Source organism: Podarcis melisellensis (genome assembly GCF_964234715.1).
Source record: "Podarcis melisellensis genome assembly, chromosome: 8".
Taxonomy (NCBI): domain Eukaryota; kingdom Metazoa; phylum Chordata; class Lepidosauria; order Squamata; family Lacertidae; genus Podarcis; species Podarcis melisellensis.
In genome coordinates, this window is record NC_138540.1 from 34,860,991 (window position 1) to 34,883,758 (window position 22,768).

At 40.1% G+C, this 22,768-nt stretch overlaps 1 protein-coding gene across 2 annotated transcripts; it reads right to left on the reverse strand.

Moving 5' to 3' along the window:
* Positions 1-3,619: 3,619 nt before the first annotated feature.
* On the reverse strand, positions 3,620-22,750 carry LOC309377117 (uncharacterized protein). 2 transcript variants are annotated; one of them, XM_081924077.1, is made up of 11 exons: positions 22,672-22,750; positions 18,516-18,582; positions 15,514-15,546; positions 14,878-14,958; positions 13,540-13,622; positions 13,169-13,295; positions 9,632-9,831; positions 8,696-8,971; positions 7,478-7,699; positions 6,545-6,682; positions 3,620-3,948 (listed from the first exon to the last, which is right to left on the reverse strand). In XM_081924077.1, the coding sequence occupies exons 1-11, from the start codon at positions 22,733-22,735 to the stop codon at positions 3,899-3,901; spliced, it is 1,341 nt and encodes a 446-aa protein (XP_081780203.1). In that variant the 5' UTR covers positions 22,736-22,750; the 3' UTR covers positions 3,620-3,898. The 2 variants fall into 2 exon arrangements, with proteins under 2 accessions (XP_081780203.1, XP_081780204.1); XM_081924078.1 differs by lacking the exon at positions 22,672-22,750 and adding an exon at positions 21,030-21,332.
* Positions 22,751-22,768: the final 18 nt, after the last annotated feature.

The window sequence follows — 22,768 nt, forward strand, 5'->3', positions numbered from 1 at the left end:
GCCACCTGCTGTGATTTCTTCATGTGCGATTCCTGCATTGCATGGGGTTGGAAAATACCCTGGGGTGGAGTGAAGGATCCTGGGCTAAACTGGCTTTTTGGGCAGGTTCCTGCCTTATCTTCCCCAGGTAAAGGACAATATACAGATGAGGACACATTAATAAAAGGAGTTGGAAGAATCTCAAGTAAGCTAGCTCGGTGTAAGGTATAGCTCCCCACAATATTATTCTAGGCCCTAGAACAATGTGAGAGAGGAGCAATTTACAATCTAGGGCAAAGGAAGAGAAAGGCCTTTTACCTGATGACTCTCCTCTGGCCCATCAGCCAGTTTTTCCATAGACTCCTTTCATAGATAGTTGAAAATACTTAAGACAGCTGCTTAGAGATTAGCAGAGACTCTATGTGCTGTATAGTTCCACATGTTTATTTCTATTACTTCAGCTGGGTTTCTTTTCCATTTTGTATGGGGTTTTTTTAATGTTCTTGTGAAGCAGTGAGAAATATGTATTGTTTGTATTTTAAGACTCTTGCGAACCATCTCTCAAGAGTTTTCTGCTGAAAAGCAGTTTATAAATAGCATGAATAAAGGCAGAAAAAGCATAATTGGTCAGTTTAAGACACCTGATTTTATATACAAATCCTGTATCTTTGTTGTTACTTGTAAGTGCAAGATTATTTGTATGATGGTTGCTGGAACAGAAATGTCACCTTTTCCTCTCATGCCTACTACTTTGGCAAATTCGGGGAAAATAGTTTTTTATTTCTTCCAGTTAAAGGATGCCCCCTTCTGGAGAAAAACGAAGTGACCCAGTAAGCTCAGAAATGCAAGAGGAAGAGAACATACCTTGTTTGTGATTAATCTTCAGGATGACTACTTGTATGAACTACAGCTCTTCTGTCAAACTAAACTGGCACAGTTTGACAAAGCTGTACTATGCACAATGGAAACTGTAAAATACAATGCCAGTGATTCTTTAAAATGGAGATTGGCTGAGCTGTAAGTTCTGTTGGAAGGGAATTTCATGAGAAGTGGGTGGGGGTGGACAGAGATTCTTCTATTGTTATCATATGTAAAATGTAATTGCCAGTCCCTTAGGGATTTGCCATTTATTAAAATGGCGGGGCAGTGTGGCACCCTTATTCTTAATCTCTTCTAGGCATCAGCAACAGCGATTGTGCTAGTCGCCTCCATATGTATCACAAACCAGCAAGCCATATGTCAGACTGAATGCATCTGATGTGTGTGTGTGTGTGTGTGTACAACAGTAGCAACAATGCAGAACATTAGTGGTGGTAGCTCCCCTGCTCCCCATGGCAACAGATGCACCTTTTGGGAAGCACTTCCTGCTTCACTTCCAGGTATGTGGCTACCATTGCAAGGGGACATGTAGCAGTCCTTTCAAGTGAGGAAGGGTATGTAGCCAACAATCCAGTTTAAAAGCAGCCAGGTGTTAACCTTAATGCTGTGCCTGGTGCCCAACTGTATGCACAGAGAGCTCAACAAGACCACTGTCTTCCCCAATAAGCCAGTGCAACATCCAGGGGTTATATTCAGGTTGGAAAGTACATTATAGGACATTAAAACATCACGATGAATGACATGCAGTAGGGCTGGGAATTAAGTATGAAACAGAGAAAACTAATAAAGTGTTGACACTTGCAAGTGTCCTGTGAAAATGTACATTTTGAATGGTAGTTAACATCAATAGTAGTGCATCAGGAATCAGCAGCCCTCAATTTGTTGAGTAGAGGTTTGGAGCAGTTTTTGTAATTTATTTTTTTATTATCTTGTGTTTTTAAGCACTGAATGCATCCTTGAATATTGCAAAAGCAGCCCTAAAGTATTTGTTTGTAACAAACACTGCCTTAAGAAAGAAAGGGGGGGAAAACCACTGTTCCAACTGTTACCGATCACAAATATGTGATTTGTGTTTAAAGAAGGCAAAATAGCAAGTGGAATTAGAGTATATTATTTCCTGCAATGCTTGAGAGAGCAGTAATGCATGCATATATATATATATATATATATATATATATATATATATATATATATGCTTTCGTAGATTTTCACGGGTACAGGAATGCAGGTTTTGGTGTCCTCGGGTGTCTTCCCGTGTAAAAGTTGGGGTGTCTAGGCGACGTTTCGACGAGGTCTCACTCGTCATCTTCAGGCTGGTGCTTTCGGCTTCTTGTTACTGGAACAGAGCAGGATCTCAGTGTTTGAGTTCCTATAAATACTGTTGAGGGGGTGTGGTGTATAGCCTCCAATGTTCTGGGCAGAGAGGAAGTTCCCAGGCTAGTGTGCCTTTTCTTCTTTTGTTCCTTAATTACTTGAGGGATATCTTGAGTGATTTCTTGAGTGATATCCTGAGTACCACTTAGGTGGGTCATTAGGTGTGGATTAGTTGCTAAAGTCTTTGTGTCTTGACCTCTTGAACTTTGTGAAGAGTTTTTCTGAGAAGATGGCTGTACTGCACTTAGTTGTGCTCTGGCTTGGCTTCGTGTATAGGGGCGAGCTGTGGTTTTGTGGCCTGTGTCAGCCAGATCTGTGTAGGGATTGCAGGGGGGTGCAGCCTCACAACATGAACAAGCGTGACGACACATCCCGCTTGCCAGACATCTGGAAATTAGCCCTCCCCACAAAAACTGACACCAGATCCAGAGGCACACAGAACGCCATCACCAATCAACCACACCAGACCCAAACCCAGACCCTCTCCACAGATAAATTACAGACACCATCCAGTAGCCAAACCATGGTGGCACCTCCGGATGCTGCACCCCCCTGCAATCCCTACACAGATCTGGCTGACACAGGCCACAAAACCACAGCTCGCCCCTATACACGAAGCCAAGCCAGAGCACAACTAAGTGCAGTACAGCCATCTTCTCAGAAAAACTCTTCACAAAGTTCAAGAGGTCAAGACACAAAGACTTTAGCAACTAATCCACACCTAATGACCCACCTAAGTGGTACTCAGGATATCACTCAAGAAATCACTCAAGATATCCCTCAAGTAATTAAGAAACAAAAGAAGAAAAGGCACACTAGCCTGGGAACTTCCTCTCTGCCCAGAACATTGGAGGCTATACACCACACCCCCTCAACAGTATTTATAGGAACTCAAACACTGAGATCCTGCTCTGCTCCAGTAACAAGAAGCCGAAAGCACCAGCCTGAAGATGACGAGTGAGACCTCGTCGAAACGTCGCCTAGACACCCCAACTTTTACACGGGAAGACACCCGAGGACACCAAAACCTGCATATATATATATATATATATATATATATATATATATATATATATATATATATATATATATATATATATATTGTAATATAAAGCAAGTTGTGGCAATGTTTAGTTTTGAGAGTCTATGGCTAAATGTCTGTGAGGCAAGTTATTCCATAGTTTTTCTGAATCTTACAATACCACATCAGACACAGTGGAAACTAATTTATCTGGATCTCCTGGAAAAGCATAATGAGTGGCCCAAAGGCTAGCGAAGTATTCATAAAGTGTTCATGTAAGCTAGGAGCTTACATATATAGAGGAACAGGTTTATCACCAGACAAATTATCTAAGTGGAGCTTAAGTGACAAAGAAATCAAATGACAAACTGTGGAAATAAGTCATTTATTCTGGGATGATATCGGTTTTTTAAAAAAATGTTAGTACTGGGAATCTACAATACCGATAGTTCCACAAACACCTATTTTCACTCTGCCACTTAAGTAAAAAAAAGAAAGAAAATACCCAGGAAAGTGTACAACAGAAAACAATACACATTTAAGCTTGTCTGGTGTACTAACACACATTTGTCAGGTGCTGCTGTCTTGCAAGAGGGATGATGCAAGCAGGGACTGCCGTGTACTTCATTTAATCCAGGTGTCCAGTCAAGCTAGGAACTTTGGCTTGGGTACCCAAAGATGCTGTGCCTTAGCAACTGTGAAATGAAGAAGAGTTAAGTGGTGAAGCACTCTTAGCCTTTAATTTTTATAGAACATGTTTAATGTTCAAAGTGGCCTTCTACATGGGAGAAAATAGGTTCTTGTCTGGACTAAAATACAATACAATGCAATACAATACAAAAAACAAAAAACCCAACCATTCCTTTACTTCAGAACTTATCAGTGCAAACTGGAAAACTGAAACCGGAATACGGCAGCTGTCACTTTCTGCATGCACTTGTTTTTCCTACAAGCCTCTCTTCAACTCTCCCAGAATCCTAAGGGTGCTGAAAATTCAATGTATTTTCTTCATTTAAATCAGTGTACTTCTCTCATTTATATTAGCTTGGACTCAGAGATAGAAAAACCAGGACAAATGAACAGTTATGGTTCAGTCACACTTGAGAACAGCCTGGATTGTGAAGGCTTGGGATCTCACAAAAGTTGCCAATGTGGACTTAAATTTGCACAATTTACTCCAAAAGTCATTTTGGGGCACTTCACAGAATTTTGAATGGATCTCTTGGAAAATAAGGTAGCGTTTGGGAGGGAGGTGCAGATATGCTCCAAGAGCAGCAATTCCCCCGTTTGACCTTTTGAACTTTAACAGACACTGCCGTGATGTTTCTTGGCAGCCATGAAGGCTGCAGGCATGAACTGCACACAGCCCTGGCCCACATCCACAGGACTGTACAGCTTGGTGTTCTCATGCGCTACTTGATATGAAACATGAACTGCTGTTAGTGCAGTATAAAGAATATATGCATGCAAAGAGAACTGGCTCCTAGCTTAGCTCATAAATGAAGTCTGCTTCAGTTGACAATTACTAAGAGTTCAGAGCTTTGCAAAGCTTTTGGACTCAGGAGAATATCTAGAGAAGCAAGAGCCATAACAAGACTGAATAATATTCCTCAAGCCAGGGAACTGTATAACTGGATAAAAGGAATACCATAGCAGCTCCTTATTTTATTAATCTTAGACAAAAGTCATGAACTCTGAAAGAAGTGCCAAAGTGTGAGAAGGATTGCAAACTATTTGTTTAGCGCCTCCCTCCACTGAGTTTCAGAATAAAAATTTCTTCCAGCTTCCAAGTGAGCATAATTCTCTATCCTGTAAATTCAAGGATTTACAGCCCTAGCTTAAGATTCCAATCATTATAAGAAGTAGGCATGAATGGAAAAAGAGAGGTCTACTTTCTCAAGCACTACCTCTCCCCAGTCCCTGAACCATGCAATCATCGTCCGAGGCCCTTCTTTGTGTACCCCTCCCCAATTGTGGAATGCCATCCCCAAGCACAACTGTTACATAGCTTAAGTGCCAGACAAAAACATTCATATTTCGTCAGGCCTTTGGCTTTTAATTATCTGTAGTCGTATTAATCTAGTTTTTAAAAACTGACTTGTCTTTTAGATTGTTTTTCAATGCTAGTTTTAATGTGTGTTTGCACGTATATGTTTAAAAGAACTGCAAGTGGTTTTTAGTTGTCTTGGCAAAAAAATGAGCAATAAATTTAATTAATAATACCATCCTGAAAGTAGTACAGAAGTTTGACTTTAAGGTTTTAAACGCACACAAAAATAGTGGAACACCCTCCTTCGTCCCCAACATGGGCCTCTCCAGATATTGCTGGTCTCTGAACTCCCTTCAACCCCAATCAGTGGACAGAGATTATGTTAATTATAGTCCAAAACATCTGGAAAGCACCAGAAGACTGTCCTAGAGCATCATGTTTGCAATTGCTGAATTTTGCACACTTAAATTTTGCACACATCTTCTGCAAAGAAGGTTGCCATTAACCCAGCCAGTCTCATCAACATCTAGAGATGAGAAATCTACGTTTGAAGTCTTACTGAAGTTGTTCCAAATCTATTGGGCAAGGAAGCTTTTTTTTTTGCTCAGATAAAGGGCCAGCTCTTTATCAGAATTGCCCTCAGTCCAAATATGACAAGTGGGTGTGGCTGCCTACCAGTCAACACCCTTATGGTGTTCCCAAACATGCACTACTGCTGTGTGAAGAGCACGAAAAAAATCTTTCCAGAGCTTCACACAGCAGCATCAGGCACTTGGGAACCCCACGTTTCCTTCTCACCCTTCCATTGGGGAGTAGTGGGATGACAATGAAGCTTTCTTTCTGTCCTTCAGCTCTGACAAAGGAGGGAAAGCAATCTCCCCCCGCCCCCCGAAGTAAGGAAAGCAACATAACAAGCTATAACATGTGTATAACATTATGCACCTCGTATAATGGATGGAACATTTTTAATGACTTGTTCACACATAATGCCAAGTTTGACTTGCAATCCTAGCTCTTGGAAAGGAAGTGACAACCGTTATTTGCCAGTTTTTATGCAACAAAAAATAGCAAATTGAATCGAAGAGCCAGGGTGGATGAAGAGAATGGATGCTCAAGGGTAAGGCTCCTTCCTGCAGTACCAGATGTGGGTCACCCAGGAGGTATTTGAACCCTTGGTGAAGTTCACCAGGCTGCCCACTACTCCATACCCCATTTCATGAATTGGGGAAATGTTTATTGGAGGTGCAAAATGACCACCTTTCATTCCTGTGCATTCAGCACCAAGCTTACCCAGCTCTCACCTGGTGTTGGCAGCAAGCCCGGTCTGCCACTAAGCAGTGGCCGCTTTGCAGGCAGATGTGGAGATGGAGGTAGGTGGACTGGTCTTTTAGCAGACTTTATCAGAAGTGGTGGAGGGTTGCCCTTTGGGCCAGCCAGCCCTATTTGGAAAGAGAGAAGAAGAAAGCATGGAATGGGGGGAAATGGCCAACATTTCTTTATTAATTGGTTATTCAACCAATACCCTAGAAATTATTGTTTAATTTCACTATGGTTGCTATCCTGCCTTTCCACAAATATGCACCCCATGCTGCTAACATATATCAATGATTAGTATGTAATAATATACCAAGAAGTTGCACAACTAGCAGCTAAGAAGCAGGGTAAGATAGAAACAGCAGCTGAGTATAAAGCACCTACTATCACCTACCAGCAGAACATAATCAACTCAACAAGCAGTAGGCCTGTCTTAATAAATGCTTCAGAAAAGGCACCAACCGAGGTTCTCTAGGAAAGAAGTTCCACAGTGTAGGTGCAACCACTGAAAAGGCCCTCTCTCGTGTGCTGCCCAACTTGCCTCTGGTGCTAGCAGATGCAGAGAACAGCCTCTGCTGATTACCTACAATATCTGGGCATTCTCATATTGAAGGAGGTAGTTTTTCATATAGTTATCTTCCAGTAGGCCTTATCCAAAGGATTTTTTGTTTTTAAAGAAATTGATTCCAACAGTGATTTTACATTGCATATGTAACATGTATGTATGTACAATGCATATTTTAACATTTCTGGTGGACCAATTAAGTTTCACTGTTAGTTACCCTGGGTTTCTCATATCACCTCAGGTCTTATTCCAGAGTTAACCATCAACCACACCCACCCTTCTGTTTCCACTTTCCTCTCCCTGCTTCACTGTAAATCTTTAATAAAACATCAATACAGTTAACAGGGTTACCAACCTGGTGTGGGAAGAAGACCTGTCAATGGTCTTTCACCCAACAAAGCTGGCTTAGCTGAAGATACAGATGACTGGCCTAACACAGAATTCCGGCCAGGAGTTGGAAGAAGGGGCGGGGGTTTGCTTAGAGTCTGGGGGAGAGCACTAGTGCTTGGCCGGACACTTGCTGGATACACCGTGTCTTCAGCTGCAACAGCTAAAGGGTCTGTTTCTGCAACAAAGCCTGGTTTAGGAGAACCAAGAGTTAGCAAGCAACACACAATGATTAGTGAACACCCGATTTATTAAAAGCAAATACTGTAGTTTGCCTCTGATTTATGGGAATAACACACTCTTTAACTACCTACTTTTTCCCCTCAGGGAAATACCTCAGATCTTTTAAAGACGCCTCAAGTTAGATTTACAGACGTAAGTTGAATTTATTTTAAGGACTGAGCTTCTGAACTCTTCAGTTTGCAGAACATAATAAAGGGGTCGGGGTCTGCCATTGTTTTCACGAATATTAAGGTTTCATATTTTAATTTAATAACTTGTTATAAGTGTAATGTCTTTTTGCCACGTGAAATGTGATGGTTACCAGAGGGTGGCAACGAACAATGGAAATGCTTGCTCTTTAAGACTGTTTTTCCACACTGGCCTGGGGCTCTTCCATGGAATACTTCTTGTCACCCCATAATGTGGTTGCTGCTCCTTAAGTAGCTTAATTCCTGCCTTCCATCATTAAGAGCTTAGCAAGCAACAGTAAAAGCCCTGCCACACGATAAAAACACGCAGTTTCCCCCCGCTAGTGTATGAATGGGACTTTTAAAAACTGTCTTCTTGCACAGCAGTAACAACATGCTTTGAAGGCCTAGCTGGAAACAAGGGTCACTGTGTAAAGAAGAGCTGTGTGCATGCGTGTCGTGTGATGTACATGTAAGAGTCTGGATTCATTTTAACCACCAACACACACCCAGGCAAGACCTGCTGGAAATGTTACCCACCAATACCACATTATAAAACTATGTCTACAAAGCCAAAAAAAGAGCAAGGTAGTTTTAAGAAGTGTTCACATTCCAGTAAGAAGTAAGATTTTATGGCTTGGGGATGGGGTAGGATTAACCTTTACATTCCATATTTTGATTATTATTTTTAATATAAGTTTTAACCAAGAGCCCGTTTTAAAATAGTGGGATTTATAGGGACATTCTTGGGGAACAGGTGGGAAAGCAATGAATACCTTCAAGCTTATTTCTCCTGGTCTTCAGGAAGTCACTTATTGAGTTCAATTCTTCCATATACAAATGTTTTCCCTCACTTAACAGAAAGAGGAGATGTCTAATGCCTAGAGGCACATGGTAACTGTCATAGAGATCCCGCTCTAGGTAGTCATTCGCCAGATCAGCTGCTTTGTGTGAAATCTCTGTGCGTTCCTGTTGTTCGCGCTCAGCACAAATTTTCTCAAACGCCTTAGCTATCAGAGCCAATGCATCCTCCATGGGCATATTACGGTGTACTATAGAGAAGAGAGATACCTTGCTTTTTAAAAGGTTACATCAAGACAAAACCAAACACAAAACTGCTGTGTTCCTGAACCATTATTCTGAAGTTCAAAGTCAACGTCTGTTTCAATACGAGCAAATTTATATTTTTAACTGAATGTTATATGTTCATGATTCAACACAAACATGCTCAGTTCTATTAAGTGTAATGTGTACATTTAACTATTGAGATCTCATTTGTGTGTTCATTTAAAGTAAGTTAATTTCATGCTTGGAACAATTTTACAAAAACTTTTCTAAATAGAGGAACAGTTCTAAGAAATTAGTGTTGAAGGTGCGTTTGTTTGCTTTTTAAGATCCAGAGAAAATACCCAATCCAATGGTTTACTTTATTGTTTCAGACAGAAGGCGAAATCCAAGAAGTGTACAAAAACACCCTCCAGTAAGATGAAATAAATTTTGCTCAGTGTAGAAAGGGTTTACAACTGTATGAATATTTAATAAATGTAAAAAATGTTCCTCAGCACATTCAGCAGTTTTGTGAAGCAGTATTAATTTTCAGTTAAAAGTATTATTCCAACTTGTGACATGTTTTAATATTGTATATGTGTTGAGGAGGAGATCTAGATAGCATATTATGAATGGGGACCGTTTCTGAATGAATCTAAACTTACTTTTGATAGACTGATGAAGCATGATTACGGTGCAAGAGGAAAGTGTTACGTTAGATGGTTCAACAAGAACACAGAATGGGGAACCATCATTTTTAACTTCTTGTAGGGCACGTGTAAGACCTGATTCAGATGTAAGGTATATCATTTCCACAACAAGGCCATGATCCTGCAACCGATGGCCTATGGCTGTTGAATATTCCCTTGAAGGAAAAAAAGAAGAAGCAGGTTATTTTACAAATAATTCCTCCCCAAATATTAGTGCCAGTGTTCTAGTCGCTGCCATTATGTGTGCACGGAGAAGACTCAAGAGTACCAGACTTGTTATGTCAACAGTATTCCTTTGGGATTCAGGCAACCCACTGGAACTGGGAAGAGTGAGCAGATCTGGTTTGGATGGTGGACTTAAACAATAACTGAGCAGTTGTTTATGCAAATGGAAGCTTCATTGTGAACAAGGCCTATCCCAACTGCAGGGTATATACAGAGCTTAGGGTTGGAAGCTATAATTGAATGTTAAGAGTGTCTGACATATTATGATTTTCAATTATACTTTTTAACTATATGCTCTATACTGACACACACTTGTTGGTGAGGCAATACACTTCTTATTTTCATTTAGTTTTCCCTTTTGGGAAACACAGATTTCTTTATCATACCAAACTGAATAGCAAAGCCTTTGGCTGCCTGAGGAATCCATTCAAGCAAGGCTGCATAGAGTCCTGAACTGGGATACATGGGTTCAATTTTCCAGTTACTGCAAAACTGCTTGGCGTCAAGGAACATTTGGACAAAATACACTTAAGTGTGGACTCATGAACACCTGTAAAATAGGAATTTGTGGGGTTTGGAAACAGGTGTGTATGGAAATTTGTTTATCACTGTGTGATTAATTGCACCATAATTGATAATGCGTATGTGAAGACATGTCAACTTTATATTCTGTTATTTTAAATGTATTTTTGAATCCAAATTGGTAGGACAGCAAGAATTAAATATCAAAGTAATTAGGAAAATTACCACCTGGTTATGGCAGTACATGTATTCTTTGACTTTTACTAGCACTTTATAAACAAAAAACACCTTTCGTGTTATGAAATCATGGCAATGCAACTAGGTTTTCAATCTGGGTCATTCTGTGCTAAATATGGACAGGAAATCAATTTCAAAGGCTTTAATTTTACAACCAAGATAAAAAGATAAAATCATGCGGGCAAAACACTCAAGTTTATCCAGTTAGATGGCACTGAGTGCCAGCCAGGATGATATTGCTTCAGCAATATAAAATATAGGTACTATGCACAGAACACGCACTGTGATGTTAAAAGTCTGTGTCCATGAAGTGTAAAATGAATTGCCAATGTTGAAATTAATAGAAAGTACAATATTAGAGAGCTTTAAAGACATGCATTAACCTCAGCTACCTGAGAAAGTATGAACAGTTGCTAACTAACATTTTATTACATTTGGGCAAACGTTTTAGTAAGTGTTACTTTGCAATGACTCTTCTGGATTTAAAAAGGGAGGCGGTCATTCAACCAGAAAGGAAGGTGCTCGTGTTCTGAAGATTGTAGGAAGAGGTCTAACGAGGGACCCAAATTATTGATATCTCCAATATATCCCGCTCTATGGACTCCCAAGATCTGCTAGTGATATTAGCGGCCCAATGGATGAAAGGCAGAAATGTATTCAACATTTCCATGTGCTACTGGATGGGAAATTAGAAGAGGTCATGGAAATCGCTTACTAAAGCAAAGCAAAAAATCTAATACAGTACAACCACCCTATATTTTTCTTATTAGTATAATATCCAAGAGAAAGTTAAGAATGTTTAAGGCATGCTTAAACATCATCACACAGATTCAATATACTTTCAGTGAATAAGATGTTCAAATTATGCTGGTAACTTTTTCAGTGAAAGCCTACAGCTAACTGTGGCACTTTAAAAGAGATGGCCGTTACTGTTTTGACTCAAAATATGCTTGACCATTATGTGGAGAATCAGAAAATAGTTTTCAGTGGGGTGGTTTCAGAGCAAATTAAGAAGCTCTAGTTAATATTATAACAGACTGAAGAGTCAGGTTGGAATGACAAAGTGAGAAAGACTTGGTTGAAATATCATGGAAATTCCATTGCTTAGAAGCAGAAGCATCATATTTGTTTTGAACTGATAGACACCCTTTGTATTAGAAAATATTCCGGGCAGGGGCCACACCAAAATGTTAAAAACAATGAAAGGTATTAACAAGTAGTCGAGTACAAGACTATAAATATGTATTTTGTTTTAAGAAGAATATAAAAGAAGTAAAAGCTATTTTAAGAAGCAACCTAGAATGTTAAATATCAGGTGCTGATATGCTTATTGAAGTTCCTAGCATTCCAAGTCGGCTTACGTAAACACTCAGTACTCAATAACAGTACAATCTAATTGATTAAACAATCTTACAGGCTGCCAGACTACCAACTTTATGAAAACCCACAGTCCTGTAAACCTAGAGTATGCTTTGTGAACAAGATTCATTCAGCTTAGTTTGTCATTCAAACATTAATCTTAAAAAGTGTTGAAATATTGAGAAAGTGTGTTGCTGTTTTTTTAAAGTCTAATTACCAGCACTACATTATGGGAACATCAAATTTCTGTTTGGGCAATCAAGGAAAAAGTGGGTTTATAAATGGAAACTTTTAAGATTGCAGAATAATCTCTTAATGTAAGCACTTATAGTATTTAATATACAAAAAAAGAGAAACTTCTCTTGGTTCATATTGTACATTTAAGATTCAGAGAGGAGTATGGGGTGGGATATACGTGGAGAATTGGATTCAAAATTAATGTCATAAAATTTATAGACCGCTTGGCTGTAAAAAAGCAAAAAAAGCCTCAAAGCGGTTTACAAAAAGATACAAGATATATGCAACCTGCTAGTTGATGGATGAAGACTGTATGTACTGTGATACAAATTAACAACAGTGCAACACTGTTTAAAGCGACCTTCCTGCTAAGTATAAACTGGTAATCAAAAGTAACAGCTTCAAGAAGCACACAAATTAAGCCCCAAACTGCACTGGATCATGGCAGGCCCACATCTTTAAATGAAAGTCTGCCACACTATACAAATCAGTTTTTGGGGGGAGGGGTTGTTTAAAGGGCACAAAGAGTGTGGGTGGTAGGAGCTGACTCCCGTTACTTTTATCCCCAGTGCCCATACCACTAAGTACTTTTCCCAGGGCAGCTACAATACCAACACAGCTAAGAAGAAAAGAACCTGAGGGAAAGTTTTGGCATATCCCTTTAATATCTCTCCTTACATGCAAATAATGCAGGTCCAACTTTAAAGACACACCCCTGCTGCTATCCCATGTGAAACAGACTTTAGGCTTGCATAACTGTCACAGCTGGTACCATTTCAGGTAAAATTTTGGTATGGAAGCAGAGAAATCCTAAAAAGATTAGCTGTATTTGCTCAAAACCAAATTACACATTAAGATGTTAGCTCACAGCTCAGCTCGAATCCTTAAGTACATCTTTAAAAACAAACTCACGCTTGATCCTTGCTGATGGAAACAATGACACAGTCTGAAGGTCTGTCTTTGTCGTACTCCTTCTTTAACTGCTGGTAAAACTGCAAGTACAGCTTGTCCCGAAGAACGTCCTTTGTGTAGTCATCATCTAAAGAGATACCCAGACAGGCTGAAGTGGAGTTGCTTAAAGGACTGCACCCTCTCCTTGCTAAGACAATTGCAATTTCAGGGTAGGCAAGTCAACACATTTTAATAGCTCCCAAGTAAACAGTCAGAATTTAGGAATACGTAACAGGCATCTTGGCCCACAGGACTGAGAAACAGAAGCCAACAATATTTGACATGCCTATCACTGATCATCGGTGCAAGCCGCCAGAGAAACTCTCTCTTACCTTTTTGAGAATATTGGTATCTCTCATAATTATCTTCATTCCCTGTTGATGGATGATATTGCTGCCCAAAGAGTTCTTCAAAGCTAACCATACAAGACACAAAAGTGAATCAAACAGAGTTAAAATAAAACTTCCTGTTTTTGAAGAGTACTCTTTCTCTTTACCTTCTCATACTGGGGCGTGTGATTAATGTATAAACATTTTTCTTGATGAAGCACGCTGCTGGTCACTTAGTGCAATGCTTATACCAGTGATACAGCTAATTGGGACCCCAGAAAACAAGGGCATAGTGGGGTGTCCGGGTAATATTGTTGGGGGAGGCATGTGATTGAATATTTGAATCAATGTTTAATAATATGAAGGTATAAAATGAAGAATAAATAAATCACATGGCATTATATATATATAACATGTGTGCATGTTATGTGTACCTGTGGCTCTTGGGCTGCTGTCCCCCCCCCCATTTGATTCAATTTGTTTAGGAGATTAACTGCTGGTATTTGCTTCAAACTGAATTGTAAATCACCTTCTAAACTGAAAGTATATAGCATATATCTAGGTGCAATTTTAGAGCACAGGAAATTCGCTTGTAGCAGGCAAGACTCAGGTACTTATTTGTCGGCATCATCTACTTTGATTGGCAGCCACTTTCCAACATCTCAAGACAGCAGTTTTACACACCAACTGCTATCCTTCCTTTTCTAACTGGAGATGTCAGGAAATGCACCTGTGACCTTGTGCATGCTGAGCATGTGCTCTACCACGGAGCTGTGGTCCTCCCAAATTTAGGGTAGTCTCATGGCATGAGAAACTGTCTGGTCAGTGTGGTGCTGGGCATGCTATGCAAAGGCCACAGCTTCGCATGGAATCAGCGCCTGCCTAAAGCCACCATGTAAGAGCCATATGGGCTGGTTTTAGCAGTTATGCTCAAAGAGAGCTTGAGATCAGCCACTTCTAGGTGTTGGGAATAAATATATTATGGAAATTCAGCCTTTTCTAAAAGCTAAAAATAAAAGTGTATGTATGAACTTCATATGATGTTATACCCTTAAAGTGAATTCATAAAGAGCCAATTAAAAAGAAACCATACTGAAATCCTACGTTCTAATTGAATACACTGAACTTTCAAAACACTGTTACGTGCTGAATCCATTGGTCTGTATCTATTTCAAAATAGTATATAGCCCAGTTTTCCTGAAATGTCTCAATATATCTGATGAAAAGAAGAAATTTTAGGACATGAGCTTATTTCTTAACATTGGGTTTCACATCTTCTTTGAGCTTTGGGGATGGGGTCAGGTTATTATTCAAATAAGTACTGAGAAAAACCCCTCTAACCTGTTAGCATCTTCATAGTCCTTCGAATAACCCTCTGGAGACGAGTAAGAGCTCTTCTGAAAGGTTTTGTAAGGATTTATGCTGTAAGGCACAAAAATTGTAACATATTTAAGATGCTGGATTGCCATTGTTTGCACCTCTTCTGCAAAGCTCAGTTCTACTTTTACAATATAGTACAAGATTGCCAGCTTCATCTATGTGCAGTTATTTACCAGAAATCCCACTAGGTGGTTGATTCCTCAGCCAGCTTTGCCTGCTGGCCACTTATGGATACTCATGGAAATACAACCACACTCTGAAAAGAGAAAGTGTGATAGGATAATGAGCTGCTCCACTGTACTGACTCTTTGCACAACTGGTATTGGCTTCCTATGCTTATTTTTCTACCCAAAAATGTAACTGCCGGAGAAATTGTGTACTCTTTCCCCTCAAAACAGAACCACAAAGTTAAACAACTGACCTAGGATAACAAATGCTAGTAGGGGGAATCAGAGAAGAAGCTAATTCAAAAGAACAACAGCACAAGCAATGTCTCCTTTTTATATTTAAATGTAAAAAGACAACCATCAAACTATTTGAAGGGTTTTTTTTTAAAAAAAAGTATTTTAAATGATTAAAACATTGAGGATTACTTACTCTAGAAGTCGTGGAATCCATCCAGGTCTATGCCTAGACCCAAAGTGGAAAAAAGTAGGTTAACTTATGCAGAAGATATGCTGCAAGCATCTGTCATTAATTACATCACTGTAGAAGTAAAAGGTGCAAATTGTCTTAGAATATGAAGACCTTATAAATCCCAAATGCTTTAAGACAGAATGATAAGCTGAAAGGATAAAATATGAAATTATGTCTTTTTTTAAAATGGGGGAAGAACAGAAGCCAGTATTGCCCGTATTAATATTCTTTTTTATTATTACCTACCATTCACCCTAAAAAAATCATTAAAAACAATTTTTAAAAACTTAAAATCAGAAAAATAAGGTGCATGACTCACATACACATAGAAGTGCACAGAAATTCACCTAGAAGTATATATCATAAATGTAAAATGTAAGAAAAAAAAATCCCTCAAATAATTATCAATGAAATATTTTGATGCTCTTGGAGGATGGGAGGAATGAAATATACAAGATAATAAAGGTGTAATAGATTGGTCTATGAAAAGTCTGAGGGTATCTTACAAAAAGTTACAACCCAAAACATACTAAATTCTGATCTCTTAAATGAAGAAATACTTAAGTGCATTTATTTTTTTTTACAATGGAATCATCTATTAAAAGAAAAAGGTGAAAACATGATGCATCAGAAACCCAGTCGGAAGCAAGGCATCTTAAGAAATGCTTATTCTGGTTCTGAACAGGAAGGATAATGTTCAACAATCTGATTTCTTGGGAAAGAGGTTGTCTGAACCTAGAGAGGGATAGCTATAGAGCAACTCAAACATAATAGACTTTCAACAGTGTAAAGAAGAAACTATTTAACATCATAAAGCATTAAGAGAAGAAAAATAATAAGTAAGAGATATGATGATTTAAGGAAGCTGCAGCATGCTACTCATGTCAATGAATTATGTCAATGATTCCCTTGAACCACTACAATGTAGTATTATATTTTAAGTCGAGAAGCCATATCACGGGGAATGACACAAATAGTGCAACCACCCTTTCCTGCCCCCTTCCAGATGAACTCAGCAATCCAGCTGTGCTACACATATTTGTTTAAGCTGCTGGATTTGAAGTCTGCACAGGTTGGGTGGAGAAACCCATCCAAAAGAAAAAAGGACAACAGATGTATAGTCTGGAAAGTTATGTCAAGTATCAGAGACAGCAGAAGGATGACAGCTGCTTGGTCTTGCCTCATTTGCTATATTAACTATAGGTAAAGAACAGATAAAAACAAATTCAGTTCTGATGAAGAAACTAGCTTAACTTCGAATATAAGAAGCATCGTTCTGAACCCTTTAAGCAGAGCTTCCATCTAAATACACAAACATATAAAGCCCAAGAGGCCAAGAAACTCAGTGTTCATTATACTGCCCAACAATGTAATGGTACTAAATATAGCACACAACTCCAATCTTTTACTCCAAGTAAAGTTACTCTTCAAGTAATCCTTGTTGGTACAGAAATGTCCCACTGTGCAAGACATTTATTTGGCATGCGCTAGTTGGTGTAGTGAAGCAACTAGAAAACAAGGTGGGATAAACCCCCCAGGACAAGCAGTGTTGCCAGGGAATATGTGATAATAACAGCCATTTGCTGGTGCAAAGCAGCAACAGGGAGCTGCTTTTTCACGTAAGAAATATACTTGAGGTAACTACTTATGAGGTTCCATCTTAAAATGTCAAGGTTATCTCATCAGTGCACCAGTTGCTAGCAATGAGCTGAGAAAACTATTATTAGCTTCTAAAACAGAAGGGAGATTGGTAATATTATTCAGTAAACCCAGTACAGCAAATGCTTTTTCTTCTCACCAATAATTTATTTCAACTGCCTCAAATGTTTCTTACTAAGGAAAGAGTCTCATTTTTTAAAATTCCACTTGCTTTCCTCATCTCACTCAATTTTAGAAGAGAGAGTAGTTGCAGAAGGCCAAACATTGTTTGGTGGTTGTTTATAACCTCACTGCGTGGTTACCAGTAATCATGGCAACTGATCATGCCATGAGATAAAGGCTGTTATTATTTAATGTACTTAAATAATATTACAGTGCCCCCCATCACCCTGCATTTTCCATGCTGCCACATGGTAACATCCTCTTCACTGCGTGGGTAGTCACTACAGGACTTGAAATGAGAAATGAGAACAAGATTGTAGAGGGGCACATGCTCTGAATGCAGAAGCTTCTGTCTCGAGCATCTCCAGGAAGGCCTGGCAAAGAGTTCTGTCTGAAACCCTGGAAAGCTGTGGTCAGTCAGCACAGCGGTAGATAGCACTGAGCTGGAGACCAAATGTCTGACTTGAACTAAGGCAAATACCTGTCACTAACGAGGTGGAGGGGGGTGATAGGCTGTGACCATAATATATTTATGGGGTAGAATTCCACGTGGACTGTAAAAAATGTTTGGACTGCGCAATCATTTCAGATTGCCAGACAGAACGCTCCCCCCATTACATCCTGATCTGGGGGTTTTCCTGATACCCCCAGAACCACTTTTTGGGCGGGTGCAGGCAGGAGAGGGGTAGAAAGACCTGTTGCGCAAGTGGAAGCCCTTTAAGTGAATTTCGCCTGTAGTTTCTAAAGGTTTTATAATTGCACTTACATTTATGCGCAGAATTCTGAATGACATCAACGGGATTATCTCTTGTATTATTAAATGTCAACTTTTAAAAGGAAATGATAATTAAATTGGGAGTAAAGCAGGGGCAGGGAAGTTCTGCCCCTCCAGATGTTGTTAGACCAGCTCTCATCATCTCTGAATATTACTCATGCAGGCTGGGGCTAATGGAAGTTGGCATCCAATAACATCTGGAGTCCCACAGATTTTCCACCCGTCGACTAAATAATTAAGAGCATTTTACTAACTCTGAAGTAGAAGTAGTAGTAAAACAATTTAACTACAGCTTCTGGGATTATTAAATTCCAACCAATCATTTTTAACTGTAGAAGAACAAACAGATAATGCAATTTTATTTTACCTCTTTTCTGGAACAGGTGTTTGTGCTTGATCTGTAGTTACTTTGACCCACGAAGACATTTCAGTTTCTATATGAGGGGGGGGAAACTATTATTTTCATCAGAGTGAATTATTTCCAAAATAAAAATATTTCACAGACCTTCTCTTCACATGACAACCATTACACCAATAAAGACACAGTTAACCACATGTTTCCTTCAGACTATCACTTCATTCCTGAAATGAAACAAAGGCCAAATGTTCAAGACATTTTCTTACTCCAAATTAACTTGTTCATTAACTATATTCACCTTTTCACTCACAAAAAAGTGAAGGAACTGCAAAAAATATTACCAGGATACTGGGTCAAGTAGACTTGCTTTCTAATGTCATTTATTTTGAGGGAGTCTCCAGGTTCACATTCAAAGTCTATTAATATTTAGTATTATAAATGTCTTTTCCCAAGTCAGGTTAACTGAAAGGTTTATGAATTTAGAAATTCCCCCATTGTATGTGACCTTCTTGAAACTATATTTTTATGTGTTTATGTACCACGATAGTCTAGCTTACATGGGATATTCTTTGGGGGTGGGCAGATCCCACCTAAATGAAGAGACAGGTTGTGGACTGAACTTTCTGTTCTTTTCCACTCAAAAAAAAAAAATTGCTTCTCCAATAAGGAATGATGCCTTATGTTTTTCCATCACAAGAGCGCAGAAAAAACACACTCTTACCCTCTCTGGGGAACTTCAGTCCACAAAACGCTGCATATAATTACAGGCTACCAGTTCAAACACGATTACATACATTGTGCAAAAAAAAAACACAAAGCAGCGCAAATATAGATTAAGATAGCAGGGAGGGATTTGGAAATTCTTTGATTAAGCAGAGGAAGAGGACATGTAATACAAATTCTGCCAAATATATAAATATTGTTACAAAAGCTGGATGCCTGCCTCCCTCTCTCTGCCAATGGGTGGGAAGAGCCCATGGCTCACACCTGGGGCAAGAAACTCTATTATATTTTAATGTCCTCTATTGTTCTCTTGATAGCCTTAGCTTAGCCAAGTAGGTTTGCATAAGCCAGCCCAGGAATTTGCTGTTAACGACTGCAATTAGTCCTACAGGAAAAAGCAAGGGATAGTATGCAGATGATCAGCATATATAATGAGACAGAAATCCAATATCTATATTGAGACCAGGTCTCCCCATAGTTTTCAGTTTAGTGATAAGTTGACATTCATAAACTTCTCTTTCAAGTCTGTTTCTGAAATTCTTTTGTAATAAGACAGCTGCTTCGAGATCCTGTATTGAATGTCCTGAGAGAGTGACGTAGTCTCCTACTGGCTTCTCTGTCTTGTGATTCCTGATGTCAGATTTATGTCCATTTATCCTTGGATTCCTGTTCAGTTGTTAACAGTCGTCAACAGGTTTACCATACCCATTGAGTCAATCACCCATCTCTTACTACCCTCCTGAGAAAAATCCCACCCCACCCTCCCACTATATATAAGGGTCTGGTGACTTCTGTTTCAGTGTACTGTATCTGAAGAAGTGTGCATGCACACGAAAGCTTATACCAAGAACAAACTTAGCTGGTCTCTAAGGTGCAACTGGACAATTTTTTATATATATTTCAACAATGTCAGAACAACACAGCTACTTACCTGAATCTAATACCTAGAAAAGGCAGCTTAGAATAAAAACAGCAATGGGTGTTGGGAGGGAGAGCAGGAGTGGAGCGCTTCCCACTCTAAAGCCACAAGGGTCTTTTTGCCAAAATATTTTTTATTTTTTAGCCAAAAAAATTCAGTATGGGTGTGGAGGAGAGGAATAGGAAATGGTTCACGTTGAGTTTCTTCAAAGGCTCATAGTTGGGAAAGATTTGCAAGAGTCTCATTCTGTTTTGGATTTTTAATGGTAGAGCATCTTAACAGTTTTTCTGTGGATTGTGCGCCTCCCCAATACCAAATGTTATTGAGAGCCAGCATGGTTAAAGCACTGGACCTGGGAGACCAAGATTTCAATCCTCACTGGGTGACCTCAGCCAGTCACTCCCTTTCAGCCTAAACTACCTAACCTACTTCATGGGGGTAAAAAGGGGAGGAGGAGGAGGCCTAGGTACACCATTTTGAGCTCCTTAGAGGAAAGCTTGGATATAAAGACTAAAACAAATAATGAGCCGATGCACCACTTCAGTTAAGCATGTGAGACTAGGAACAAGAAGACCCAGCTTCAAATCTCTACTCAAGCCCATCCCCCCAAAAGCAAAAGCTCTTTGGGTGAGCTTGAGCCTGTCGCATTCAACTACCTCGTAGGACTGTTGTGAGAGTAACATGGTAGCGAGGAAGGGAGAAGGAGGAGGACCATGTTATGCCACCCTGAGTTCCTGGCATAAAGAACGGATGAAGAAAAACACAATGGTGATTATAAACAACCCAGAGACCCGGAACAAATATGCAATCCACTTCCCCACCTCGAATCGCCGTCTTGCTACCCTCTTCCCAGTCGAGCCCCCCCCCCCGTCCCAACTCACACGTTCAAGGCTTCACGAATCTTCTTCCGCCGCCGCCGCCCCCCGAAACGGCCTCAACCTTTTCTCTCCCTTCCCGCAGATGAAACACAGTCAGGAGGAAACTGGGAGGGAGCGCGGCCGGGGCGATAACAACAGCGGTGGCAACAACAGCGGCAGCGGCAGCGGCGGCGTGAATCAAAAGACAAACACGCTACCGCCCATCCCCGGCTCCTCCTCTTCCGCGGGGCGGAGCATCCTTCGTGCGCCTGCCTGCCTGCCAGCCCGAGGGCCGAAAGCGAAGGGCGGCCATCGCACGCGCACAGCGCCCCCGGCGCCGCGGCTGAGCTAGGCCCCGGCCTGCTTGGTTTCCATGGCAACGGCACGGCAGTCTGCGGCGACTCCCCGGCCTCAAAATGCATCCCTATGTACGCTTAGCTGGCTTGTTGATTCGAAATGTTTCTCAGCCGCCTTTCTTCCAGTGGGGGCTTACAAAGGATAGGAACGTCATTCAGTCAAGAGTGCGAATACAGTACAATAACAACAAAGGATCTGATCCTGTCTCTTCTTCCCAGTCCTAGTCCAAAACAGTGTTAAGAAACTTATATATGAAAGTTAGGGGCTAAATGACACCTTAAACCTAGGGTGTGGGCGCAACAACGGAATGTCTAGGTGTGTTTTTTTCATAACAAGAATAGAAAGCTGAAAATGAATGAACTGCCCCTAAAATATTATGTTCGTTTTTCACATGGTCTCTAGTCCTTCCCCTGCTCAGCCCCCTAATATTCTTAAGAGGGTCTCTTCTCCAGTCTTCAGAGTAGCTGGAAGTGGGGAGGCAGAAAAAGGTCTCCCTTTCATTCCACTCTGCAGTTTTAATCTGAAATCTTAGGCGCAGTACTGCGCCCAGAACTCAGAAGCTGCTCCCGCTAATGAAATTCCCTGTCGCAAAATGCCCCTAGAACAATGGGAGTTTCAAGCACTGGTCCAAAATTATAAGCAACTAGAGGACATGGCTGCATGGCTCCAATCCTGTTTTTGCTTCATCCTGGGGGTATAAGTTCCAGTGAGGTTTATTTCTGAGTTAAAAGTAACTCAGTGTTGGTTTAGCCTGAGTTAGAACTTACTTTAGCCTTAGGTTGTTTTTTTAAAAAAATTAAGTTAAATAACAATTAAGCTATCAAATAATTCAGCGTGACACAGCAAACCTCACAAAGGTCAAATCAGAGATCACTTATTTTATAGTGAAGGCATTTAGTGCTTTTAGTGAAGACTGGCAAGGACTGTCTTAAATTCTTATTTTTTAAATAGTGCCTAGGTTTTTCTTTAACACTGTGGGATAAACAACGGCAGCAAATAATGTGCAGCACCAAGAAATCCAAGCATTGTTGTTCCTGCTGTCTCTTACAGTAGTAGACCTGGCTAATAAGCATAGTAGTGGTCTGATAGTGGTAATAATACCTTACAGAAGTTTAATGTGATCTTTTAGAATTTGTTTGCACTATTTTGTGAACCACCCTGGAAGTGCAAATATATAACGTTCATCGGTCAATTAACTGTCAGTGAAACCTCTGCAAAGACACAGCAGGAACGAAAGGATCTTTTGCAGCAACTTTTAACAAATTCTAGGGACCAGACGATGGGTGGTCGACGGCACAACGCTACTGACCGTTACGCATGCGTATTCTTCTTTGCCCTTTCCCTTCACCTCCCTTCTTCAGCCTCTTGCCCATACGTAGCCTGTCCAATGAAGATGAGGTTTGTTG

Coding starts and splice junctions, on each gene's coding strand:
- LOC309377117 (XM_081924077.1), bottom strand. CDS start 22,735: ATGGGCAAGAGGCTGAAGAAGGGAGGTGAAGGGAAAGGGCAAAGAAGA. Junction 14,959..15,513: donor TGGATTCCACGACTTCTAGA/GTAAGTAATCCT, acceptor TGTGCCTTACAG/CATAAATCCTTACAAAACCT. Junction 13,296..13,539: donor ATACCAATATTCTCAAAAAG/GTAAGAGAGAGT, acceptor GTATCTCTTTAG/ATGATGACTACACAAAGGAC.